Below are 12,635 nucleotides of genomic sequence, written 5' to 3'. Positions count from 1 at the left end.
GGAGGCCTTTAAGCAGAGGCTGGAGGGCCATCTGTCAGAGGGGTGCTTTGATGGAGGGTTCCTGCATGGAGCGGATGGTCTTCATGGTCTCCTCTAAAGAGGGTTGGCCATGCTTTGGCTTATTTTGCAGTATTCATTCTTGACACACGATCCTAGAGAGCATCTCCAGCATCTTCTCTTCTCCTGTTCTTCCCACTCAACTCAGCCTGAGAGAGTGGAAGGAAGGGCAGAGGGAAGGGCCTCTCCGGGTCAGAGCTCTGTCTCCTGGGGGAAGTACAACTGCCTGCTGCCTCCATGCAGCCATAGCCCCGCAGGGTTCTTCCCAGGAGGCCGAGGGCCCTTTTGAGACCCACAACGAACTCCAACTCCCAGAATTCCATAGCAAAGCGCCAGAGAGAGTCATTTCTCCAGCGTGGATGCAGCCATTCTTTGCTCATGGCTCCCTTCCCCGGCGGCTCTCCTTTCGGCCGCCCCCTTCTCACCCATGGCTGAGGACTCCTCCGGCGCCGCTTCCCCTCAGAGAAACCCCGAAGGCCGCCACTGCCGCCGCCGCCTCCGCCGTTCACCCGGAAGCTGCGGCCTCGCTTCTTCTTCCACGTCGACCCAGGAGGAGGAGGAGGAGGAGGAGGAGGAGGAGGCCTCCTCAAGAAGACAGACACGCGGAGCGCCGTTCCCTCGTCAGCACTTTCGACGACAGGGGAGGGAAGGCGGAGAGAAAAAAATCTAGCTAGCAGCCGTGGTCAGGCGACCTGAATGAGAAGGCAGCCGGCTGCCACAGGGTTGTTATTATTATTATTAAATCTCTTTCACCCGAAGGGCAACGTGGCGAATCTGCCGCTTTCCAAAATATAAACGAGTATGAAGTGCGGCAGTTTGCGCGCTCGCGACGGTTGAGGGAAAGGGGCGGGGCCTCTGGGTTCTCCTCCTCCCTCCACTTCATTCCCTCAGAAATATGAAGGGAAAAGGGAGGGGAGCTGAAGCTCACGTTGTAGTCAGAGTTGAAGTGGCCACAAGGGCCACCCAGTCTAACTCCCTGCCATGCAGGAATACACAGTCAAAGCACTCCCAACATACAGACCCCAGCCTCTCTTTAAAGACCTCCAAAGGAGGAGACTCCACTACACTCCAAGGAAGTGTGTCCCACTGTCAAACAGCCCTTACTCTCAGGAGGTTGAGGGGGAAGCTGAAGGCTTTCATGGTCAGCATCCAGTCTTTTGTGTGGGTTTTTCAGGCTCTGGGGCTCTCTTCTGCAAGACTTTATGCCTTTTTTAATTTATAAATTTTAATTGAAACTGATGCGGGCAGGACCGCCTGAAAGCCCTGGTAATGCAGGGAAGGCTGGGGTGACGCCGAGTGGTCATATATCTGGTCGTCTCGGCCCAGAGGGAGCCATCGCAGACCCGCAAACATCGAGGTCTGCCTGAAGGAGAAGGCCCCTCCCCTCTTCAACTGTCATCTCGGCCTCGAGGGAGCCATCAGGCAGACCCAGCAACATCGGGTCTGCCTTAAGGAAGAGGCCCCTCCCTCCTCAACTGTCATCTCGGCCTCGAGGGAGCCATCAGGCAGACCCAGCAACATCGAGGTCTGCCTGAAGGAAGAGGCCCCTCCCTCTTCAACTGTCATCTCGGCCTCAGGGGAGCCTCGGCAGACCAGCAACATCGAGGTCTGCCTGAAGGAAGAGGCCCCTCCCTCCTCAACTGTCATCTCGGCCTCAGAGGGAGCCATCAGGCGACACCGCAACCATCGAGTGTCGCCTTAAGGAAGAGCCCCTCCCTCCTCAACTGTCATCTCGGCTCAGAGGGAGCATCAGGCAGACCCAGCAACATCGAGGTCTGCCTGAGGAAGAGGCCCCTCCTCTTCAAACTGTCATCTCGGCCTCAAGGGAGCCATCAGGCAGACTCCGCAACATCGAGGCTGCCTGAAGGAAGAGGCCCTCCCTCTTCAACTGTCATCTCGGCCTCAGGGGAGCCATCAGGCAGACCCGCAACATCGGGGACTGCCTGAAGGAAGAGGCCCCTCCCTCTTCAACTGTCATCTCGGCCTCAGAGGGAGCCATCAGGCAGCCCAGCAACATCGAGGTCTGCTGAAGGAAGAGGCCCCTCCCTCCTCAACAACTGTCATCTCGGCCTCAGAGGGAGCCATCAGGCAGACCCAGCAACATCGCGAGATGCCTGAGGAGAGGCCCCTCCCTCTTCAAACTGTCATCTCGGCCTCAGAGGGAGCCATCGGCAGCCCAGCAACTCGCGGGACTGCCTGAAGGAAGAGGCCCCCCCTCTTAAACTGTCATCTCGGCCTCAGAGGGAGCCTCAGGCGACCAGCAACATCGAGGACTGCCTGAAGGAAGAGGCCCTCCCTCTTAACTGTATCTCGGCCTCAGAGGAGCCATCCAGGCAGACCCAGCAACATGGGGGGGGACTGCCTGAGAGCTGGTGGAGGACTATTCTGCGCTGCCCCCCCCCATGTCACCTGGGAGAAGCTCCCCAGAACTCGGAGGACTGTCTTGCCGCTGTGGTGGCTTTTTACCAGGGGGAGGGGTTAGTTAGATATTTGCTGTGAACCGCCCTGATCTGATGGAAGGGCGGATATAAAATAATATAAAATTTTTATTTATTATTATTATTATTGTCTGAGGAGCCCCCGGGCGCAGTGGTTTAGGCGCTGGACTGCGGCTCTGGAGGACTGGGTTCGAATCCCAGCTCCAGCCTAAACCTTGGCGAGTCACACTCTCTCAGCAAGTCTTCCCCAATGATTCCCTATGAGAAAGGGATTCCCCAATGGTTCCCTGTTGGCCTCCCTTGACATCTCCAATTCCCCCTGTCTCTTGCAAATTCAGACCTATGACCTTCCCTAGCATCATTGGTCCAACACACACTGCAGGAATACAGTACTCTACTTGAGACTGCTTTAACTGCTCTGGCTCAGTGCTAGGGAATCTTGGGAATCGTATTTATTGTGGCACCCATCCCATCCCAGCAAGGCCAATTGACCCTGGAGACACACCACACACACAAATGAGATGACTATACAGTTTTTTGTAACGAGTTGTTTTTAAATGTGTCAGTGAACACAATTGCTGATAATTCATCCTGGGAAGCATAAATGGCTAGTCTCTACTGGACATTGGGGTACATAGTCCCACTGTTCCAGATCCCGTTAATGGTCGCTTTCCTGGCCAATAACTGTTGCAAGGCTCCGTTCTGCATGGCAGGAGTGGCATGGCAGGAGGCGGTGGTGGGTTCTGCACTGGCTGGACCTCTGCAACCTATGGCAAAACAGCATAAAGGAAATGACATTCTCTCAGTCTATAAAGGAAATGAAATGCAGTACTCTATTTTCTAACTTGCCATACGTGACTCAGAGAGGTTTGTCATTGCTTGCCTCTGTGGCTGAAAGTGTGTGACTTGCCTAGGTTCACTCATAGGGTTTATGGCTGTCTTCATATTCTATAGTCCAACCAGTAAAACCACTGGGCTTGTGTGTACCTTCAAATCGCATTTCAACTTATGGCAAACCCTAAAAGAACAAGCCCTTGAACACCTCAAGGCTAGCTAACTCCCACCTTTTTCTGAGACTCCCTGCTTTTGATGGAAGGGGGGGGGGGCTGGCTGGCTGCTTTTCACGCTGAGCTGGGGTTTACCTGGTGTCTCCCAGTAGGTTTCAAGTATAGCTACTATGCCCCGGAGTAGACGTGAGGTCCAATGTACCATCCCCAACCAGAACGTCGCGCTAGTGAGCCAATCCATGAGGACGGGTTGGGGCGCGTGACCTCTACCGAAATAATGCACGAGACCAGTTTAGCAACCGCTTCGCTTCCTCTCGTGTCGCCTCGCCTCCGTCCGCCGCCAACGAGTGTGTTCAGCTTCCTGAACCTCCTTCATGTCAAATAATATCTAAAAGGACTGAAAGATTCTTTGTTTGGTTCAATGGTGATTTTGAGGATTGAAATAAGTTACAATTATTTTTATTCAATTAGATTTACGTTTATTGCAAACATCTGCCATTTTAACATTAACCTTGCCTGATGAGGGAATGACTCAGGGAGTGGGGATGTTTAGCCTGGAGAAAAGAAGGTTAAGAGGTGATATGATAGCCCTGTTTTAAATAGTTTGAAAGGATGTCATATGGGAGGAGAGCAGGCTTGTTTTCTGCTGCTCCAGAAAACAGGACCAGAGCAATGGATGCAAGTACAGGAAAGAGATTCAATCAACATTAGGAGGAATTCCTGACAGTGAGGGCTGTTCAACAGTGGAGCACATCCCTCAGAGTGTGGTGGAGTCTCCCTCCTTGGAGGTTTGTTAAAGCAGAGGCTGGATGGCCATCTGTCAGGGATGCTTTGATTGAGAGTTCCTGCATGGCAGAATGGTGGGTTGGACTGGATGGCCCTTGCATAGTCTCTTCCAACTATTGATTCTATGACTACCGTTACCGTTTTTAAAGTTCATACATATATATTTTAACAATACATAATCCCGTATACATATTTCTACATTCCATTACGACTTGGTAAGATATTTTGTATCCCACCTCAGTGGCTCCACTCCCCAGGAGCCATTCAGAGTGTATTTTCTGACGTTTTGCCAGCAGCTGTGGCTCGCATCTTCAGAGAATGCTGGCATGGAAGAGAGCAGGGTATAGATACTGTTGGTTGGTTGAGGGTCAGGCAGAAAAAATCAGCAGTAGCAGAACACATTATAACAAAACATCCTGGGCATAAATGCTGGTTTGAAAACACTGAAATTCTGGGACTATGTCAACAACTATCAGGTCAGAATGCACAGGGAAGCCATTGAAACCCACAAAAACAAGACAACTTGCAACATGAAAGAAGAAGAACCCTGAAAGTAAAGAAAGTTTGGCTACCATCCTGAAAAATACAAAATTAAGACCTAGCAAATGAAACCACCCAGAGTCAGGGGGATTTCTCAGCAGACAATGGACATAATTAGCAGACACAAATCCTCCTTGCATATCTTTCCCACCTAAAACTTGTCATTCACAACAGACAAACACACAGATTAACATGCAATCACCTCCCTCAACGAACAGTATATATACCCCCTCTCTTCCATGCCAGCATTCTCTGAAGATGCCAGCCAAAGATGCTGGCAAAACATCGGAATAAACTCTTCTACAACACAGCCACATACCCGAAAAACTCACAAAACAACTTGATATAGAATCTCTTTTCCAAGTAACAGCTTCCAGAATCTTTTGTAAGAAATAAGCCAGAACCATTAATAAGTAATTGTGATACCACATTTACATGCTTTTTAAAAAGTAAAGAGTAGCCAAAATTAATTGTCACATATATAATTCAGTTATAATCTGCAAGGGGTATTTAATTACCACTATGGTCTACATACCTGACAAAAGAGCTCTGTGGCTCTAAGTGCCATCGCCAGTCACTGGAATAGTTCTGACATACTCAATAACGCCAACACAGTTTTCACTGACTTCATTTGACATACAATGAATGGCATCTATGGACTTAGTCAACCCCTTTTAAGTTGAGCAGGAAAGCCAATGGCTTTCACGGCTAGCATCCAGTTTTCGTTTTTTGGGCTATGTGGCTCTTCCAGAACAATGGCCACACAGCCCAAAAAACTAAGCAGGACAGTTTAGTTGCAGCTCATGTTCCCTTGGGCTGTCAGGCAGGCAGGTGTTTGCCATGAGTGTCCAGCATTGGAGGTTTCCTGGTGTCCCTGCCAAGTGTTGCCAAAAGAATAAATTGGGTCCCAGTGGCTGACCAGCTGTAGTTGCAGCTTCTTTGAAAGTGTGGAATAACTGGCAAAAGCACACTCCATGTAGAAGAATAGTGAAGGATTTCCAGAATGAACGTGTAGAATCATAGAATTGGAGACCCAAGGGTCATCCAGCACAACTTCCTGTTTGAGTCTTCGGGACCAGATGAACTATATCCAAGGGTACTGAAACAACTGGCAAATGTAATATCAGAGCCATTGGCATTATCTGAACTCCTGGAGAACGGAGAAGTCCCAGCAGATGGAGGGGGAAACGTTGTTCCCCATCTTCAAAAAGGGAACAAAAGAGGATCCCAACAATTATCATCCAGTTAGTCTGACATCAATACCAGGAAAGATTCTGGAGCAGATCATTAAACAGGAGAGTCTGTGAACATCTAGAAGACAGCACTATAATCAACAAAAAGTCAACATGGTTTTCTGAAAAACAAGTCATGCTAGACTAATCTGATTTTTTATATACATATATAAAAGTACCAGTTTGTTAGATGAAGGGAACACTGTGGATACTGCATATCTTGATTTCAGTAAGGCCTTAGACAAGGCCCCATGATAGTCTTGCAAACAAACTATAAAAATGTTGTGTTAGACAATGCAACTGTTAAATGGATTTGTGACTGGTTGACCACCAAACCCTAATGTGTTCAGCAATGCCTCCTCTACATCCTGAGAGAATGGACCAGTAGTGATGCCACAGGATCTGTCTTGGTCAATGCTAGTCAACATCTTTATCAATGCCTTGGATGACAGAGTAAGGGAGTATCTTATCAAAATTTGCAGATGACACCAAATTAAGAGGAATAGCTCATACCCCTGAGGACAGGATCAAATTCAAAATGACCATAGTTTGAGTAGAAAACTGGACCAAAGCTAACAAAATGAATTTCAACAATGGAGAAATGTAAAATATTGCACTTAGCGCAAAAAATAATAAAAAAAATTGTAATGTATAGATATGAGGATGGGGACACCTGGCTTAATGAGACATGTGTGAAAGGGATCTAGGAGTCCAAGTAGACCACAAGTTGAAATGCTCAACATATTGATGACAACCAAAAAGGCCAATGCAAGTCTAGCCTGCATCAATAGAAATATAGTGTCTTAGCTCAAGGGAAATAATAGTGCCACTCTATTCTGATTTGGTCGGATCTCATCTGGAATACTGTATCCAGTATTTTGGGCCACCACAATTCAAAAAGGATGTTGACAAGCTGGAGCATGTCCAGAGGAGGCAACCAAAATGATGATGGATCTGGAAACATGCCCTACGTCATGGAGGAGAGACTTAGGGAATGGGTATGTTTAAGCCTGGAAAAGAGATGGTTAGGAGTGATATGATAGCCCTGTTTAAATATTTGAAGGGATATCATATTGAGGATGGAGCAAGCTTGTTTTCTGCTGCTCCAGAGAACAGGACCCAGAACAATGGATGCAAGCTGTAGGAAAAGAAGATTTCATCTAAACCAGGGGTCGGCAACCTACAGCCCGCGGGCCGGATGCGGCCCGTGAAGGCTGGCCGCCGGCCCCCGGCGGCTCTTGCCGCTGCCACCGCCGGGCGCCCGTCGCGGCTTTTCACCGCTCTGGGCGCCGCCATTTTGGGCGGCAAAATGGCGGCGCCCATAGCGGCCTCTGGGGCTTGAAGGCATACAACAACAACATCATGAGGGTTAAGTGTTCATATCTGCAAGGTTTTTAACATTTTAACCCTTTGGATGAAGGAAATGTGTAATTAAAATAGAAGTAAAACCCTTTTTGAGAAAGCCTGGGATAACCTAGGGACACACTGTTTTTGGCTCTCTAACCTTATACCAAAACTGCAATACTTGTTAAAGGCAGAAACACCTGTAGGAAAAAAAAATCTACTTTTTTGTAATAATCATAACTAAAAAATTCCTTGGCTTGCTACTTTTGATCAATACTGTAAACAGACACAGCGTATTTAATCAAACACTTGCTCATTCCACCCTGTGCTTTGGGTAAGTTGCAGCTCAATTTGCAAGTCTAAAAATAAATCCAGCTGGAATCTGGTTTTGATCAGTATGGCACATATCTGTCAATGTCAAAGGAGGTTTTTTATAAATTAATTTTGCAATCCCTTTTCAGTATATTTGTTCTGTGTACACAAAAAATACATGTTTAATATTTTTATTTTCTTCTTGTATATAGGAACAGGAAGTATACACAAGATTTCAGTGTTGTAATGAAAAAAGTTCAAATAATTTTTGACCATAATTTAGAAATGAAAGCTTGTATATATATAAAAAAAAATAATAGAGGCACAACATTCATTTTCAGGTTCTTGTATATCCTTAACAGACGAGAATACGTCTAACCAGTGCTTGATATAAAGTGTAGGTGACCAACCTTAGAGTTAATCCTTCAAATGTCAAGGAGCTTTTTCTGCATGACTCCCAAAACTGCTGGTGGCCTCAATCTGAAGCTGGTGGGGAGGAAAGAAAACAAAAAGGTTATAACTTAAAAACCTTTTAACTTCTATTAATTGCATCCATCTTTTAATAAACAAAGAAACATTTAGGAATCAATATATATCAAGCCATCTTGCAGTGTCAGGAAGTCAGTGAGGATCTGGCAAGAGTGGCCTACTGACAAGATAATCAGAAACATTTAGGAATCTGCTGACATGATCTTTCCCCATTACATTCCCTTCTCCTTTTGTGACATGTCTTAGATTATAAGCTAAGGGCAGGGAACTGTCAAGTCAAAAATTTGGAAGCTGTCTGAGAGTATTTCTGAACAGCACTGTAATAAATACAATAATAAAAAAATAAAATAAAGTTACATTATCTGCCATTTTTTGGTAGCTGCAGCATGTTTCTGTGGATATCTAAGGCCCGTTACAGAACGGGCCTATAGTACAGGACTGGGTCCGTACTAGAGTTAGAAAGGGCATCACTTCCTGACGCCCCTAACCTAATACAGACCGAGTACTTACAAAATGGCAGCGCCCGTTCCTACAGTTTGGGGGGCGGCCATGTTTGCGTTCGCGGACGCATAGCGTCCGGGCGTTATGTGGCGGAAGTGATGCCGTGAGTGCGTGACTAGCGCCTCACGGCGCCACTTTCAGGGCGCAGAAAGAAGCAACCATTTTTGGCTGCGTCCAGGAACCGCACGGTTTGGCCGCTGTGGTTTGTAGACGCAGCAACCAGCGGCGGCAGCAGAGCAACCTTCTTGGGCGCTCTGTAACGCACTTATGAAACATTTGACAATTTAAATTCCAGCCTTCTGTATATAGATTAGTCTGCATGTAAACTCTACACCAGGCCTTATGCAAGTTTAAACTAAAGAGTGCCTACAGATCAGGGTGGGAAGCATGAGGCACTAAGGGAGCACAGGCCTCCAAAGTGCAACCTCACCTATCAGACACACCCTCTTCTCCCCATTTAGTGTTTCCCATTTTTTATGCATTTTTCCCCATTCTAAAAGACTGAAATACCTCACAAGGTTACTAGATGCAAGAAATTTAACTAAAATATGCTTGTAATTTTGTTTATACATTTTTTTTTTTTGTCTTTGTGCCTTGCCCATCACTGAAATTTGCCTAAGAATCCGTTCTAAACCAGACTGGATTCTCAGTCTGGAATTACTGGAAGTCAACCAAAAACTTCAAATATCCTTTTCTCTTTGGTACTTTATTCTTTTATGTAATGTGTCAGTACAATCTGAAAGGGATGGTTTAACATGTTAAGTTGTGCTGAACTGACTATGTAGTATATATTACTTTTAGCTATAATAAAGTAGTTGTTTTCTCATTGTATACAACAACGAAAGTACAAAACTATTCTTCAGCAAACAAACTATATAGAGACTTTAGTGACTAAGGTCCAAAAACAAACTGGCAGTAATAATCCAGTTTGAGACTGCTTTAACTGCATGGCGTAATGCTAGGGAAGTCTGGGAACTGTAGTTTTATGAGGTATATAGCCTTCTCTGTCAGGAGCTCTGGTGGCCACAATAAACATAGTTCCCAGAAGTCCCCAGCACTAAGCCAGGGCAGTTAAGCGGTCTCAAACGGATTATTTTTGCATGTTTTGGACCCAAGATATTGTTTCTCAAAAAGTAAAACTGATTCTTTCTTACTACTGATATCAAGTTGGCTCACTCTGCTCATCCACTTTAAATCAAAGTTAGGCTGTGAGCATTAAGGAATCTTGGAATTCAAATAACATAATTATTTTTACATGCTAAGCAAGTTTAAAAAAATAGTTTTGTGCTGTGCTAGTCCTCAACATAAAGCAAATCAGGCTACGTGAGAACAAGATTTGCTATTCCTTCAAGGCTCATTCCTGCATAGCAATCCTTAGAAGTGAGAAATCTACTTCTGGAAACTTTAATCATCTTCTAGCCCAAAGATAAAGGAAATTTGGTCATACAGATATTAAGAAATCAGCACTGGCTATGCTGTCACACTGAGAGGATTACAGTCCAACAGCATCTAAAAGGACCCACTTGTGGCTTCTTATTGTGTTTATAATCGTTATCTTGGCTGATCCCTATTCTTGAGATTCATCTAGCTTGTACACAGATGGGTCTCCCTACTGAGAGCCTTTACACCCTCATGTATGGTCACTAAAGATGCCACCCATGTGAAACAAAAGTGGTAGAGTTATCTTTTTTCGACAAGAAGAAAATGACCCGAAGAGAATATGTGTGTATTGAGATAGACCTCAAACTCTGGATGTGCTTCCATCCCCTACTCTTATCTACCTTCAAATGCTTGGCCATCTGCCACAGGTACATCCTGAAAGGCCTACAGCTTTCCTGAACAGAAGATAGCTCCAGAATTTACAATATTTATAATGTTTGCTAAGGCTGCCACAATATTCAAAGTGAGGTCAACTGACAAAATGCTTAAACAAAGGTTTTGCTTTTTAGAGTTTAAAAAATGTTTATCACAAGCATACTATAGCAAACCAAAAGCTGACCCATTATTCTTAACACTGACACACTTTTGTATTTGAAAACTAAAGTACAAAGTAGAATGAAAGTACATCATACTTTGCATACGCTGGAAGCTGTGTTGGAAGTTGCAGCACGGCGTGCCAGAAAAGACTGCCACAGGCTGAGCCCCATTCACTTGAATGGGGATTGAGCATTTGCGTTTTCCCCTTACACAGGGGGAGGGGGGTGTTGTCTGGAACGGATCCCCCTGTAAGGGAAGGGATGTACTATACTGCAAAGAAGTTTTGAGGAAATTACCTTGCAATTTTCTACTTTTCAATGGAGTCCTAGAAGCCAAAAGGGAATCTGTGAGAATCTGCAGGGATGCATGCAACAAATGTGTTCCAGGTGCGCCCAGAATAAAGAGAGTGTTCAATGATATTGCAACATATCTAGTAAAGGAAAACATTAGCTTTACTGGCTTGGGGAGGAAGACAAGTGTATTTGTTATACAATATGCGCATTTGTACACAAGCTACAAATGAAGTCTATTAAGTAAGGTTTTGTGTTCTGCATTTAGAGAGCAAGATTGCATCTGCATTTAGATGCAAGGTGTATGTTGTTTATCAATGGGTGTACTTTTAACATAATTAGAATAAGGACTTTTCCTCTTCTCTCTCTTCTTGAACCCCGTGCAGCAAGCAAAAAGCATTCTTAACCCCTTGGATCAAGTTTGGGGTATATAGAGGAGGAAGGACCCTGATTATAACTGAAGCTGTGTGGATTCAACAGAAATGCACCAGATACACTGATATTGGGTTAAAATAGTCTATGAAGAGATATTATTTTTTTGCCTCATTTTAAACATTTGGTTCCAGAACATTTTAACGATCTGAAAAACTAGCACACACAGAAGACCTTTCCTTCAGTACAAGTATCCTTCTCCCTCATATTTTTGCAAAGCTCAATTGACATAATTTTATTAAACTTTGCATACTCATTCTCAGATTCTTTTTTAAAAAAACTGTGCATGGAGAACATTTATTTTTAGTAAAATCTTCAGAATCTCATCTTATCAGTGAAAGGATACAAAACAGAGAAAGCAGTTTGGCTCGATTGTTAATCAGCTTCACCAAGCGCCGCTTTGCAGATGTATTTTTGGGCAGTAGAAATTTTGTCTACTCCAGTTAGTGTAAGTGACTGGCACAACTGTGAAAAGAACAAAAAACATGTAATGGCTGTGTAGCCAGTACTACAGAATGTATGAGCTGTACAGCACCATGTACACAAAGCACATTCTAGAAATATAGTAATACATGTAAGACTAGACTGGGCCCTCTCTCTGCTTTTCTTTTACCAGAAAGGCAAACTCTGTTTAAGCAGGCTGTTAATAGTTAAGCAGGGGTAGTTTTTGTTTAGATGTATATTTTATTTATTTATTAAACATTCGTATGGCATTTAAATGATTTTATATTGTTTAATAAGAGAGGGGTAAATTGTTTTAATTTTTTTTATAATTTTTTTTACTGATTCTCTTTGGAAGCCAATTTGGGTCCCATAACTTAGATAAATAAATAAAATTAAAATATCAACATAAAAATTTGGCCACTAGCAAGTTTACTTCAGTCTTTCCTCACTAAATGTGGTAACTACAACAGTAATTATTAACAGAATACAGAACATAAAAAACTATCAGAACAAATTAAGGTTAGCCTGGTAGTAGTGAAGGTACATGAGGAGGACAAAATATTACCTCTTTTATCTCATCTGGTGGTAGTTGCTCCACATTCTGCAATTTGCTGACACTTTGGCGGTGGCTATCATAATAACTGAAGAAGTCATTAGCACTCTGTTTTAACAAGTAAACAATGATGCCCAGGCCAGGCAAACGCCAATAGGGAATCACAGGTGCTTGGGTATCTAAAACACATTAACATCCAAGTTAAATGATTTCAGGCTTCTCAAAATCACAAA

At 44.4% G+C, this 12,635-nt stretch overlaps 1 protein-coding gene across 1 annotated transcript in view; it reads right to left on the bottom strand.

The window, feature by feature from the left end:
• The window catches only part of NUP205 (nucleoporin 205), a 72,920-nt gene that overhangs the window by 14,142 nt on the left and 46,143 nt on the right, over positions 1-12,635 (bottom strand). Inside the window, 1 exon segment of the mRNA XM_042470521.1 lies at positions 12,415-12,581. Coding sequence (XP_042326455.1) covers positions 12,415-12,581 — 167 coding nt within the window.

This window comes from Sceloporus undulatus, chromosome 5, assembly GCF_019175285.1.
Source record: "Sceloporus undulatus isolate JIND9_A2432 ecotype Alabama chromosome 5, SceUnd_v1.1, whole genome shotgun sequence".
Lineage (NCBI taxonomy): Eukaryota > Metazoa > Chordata > Lepidosauria > Squamata > Phrynosomatidae > Sceloporus > Sceloporus undulatus.
This window is presented reverse-complemented; position numbering and strand designations above follow the sequence as displayed.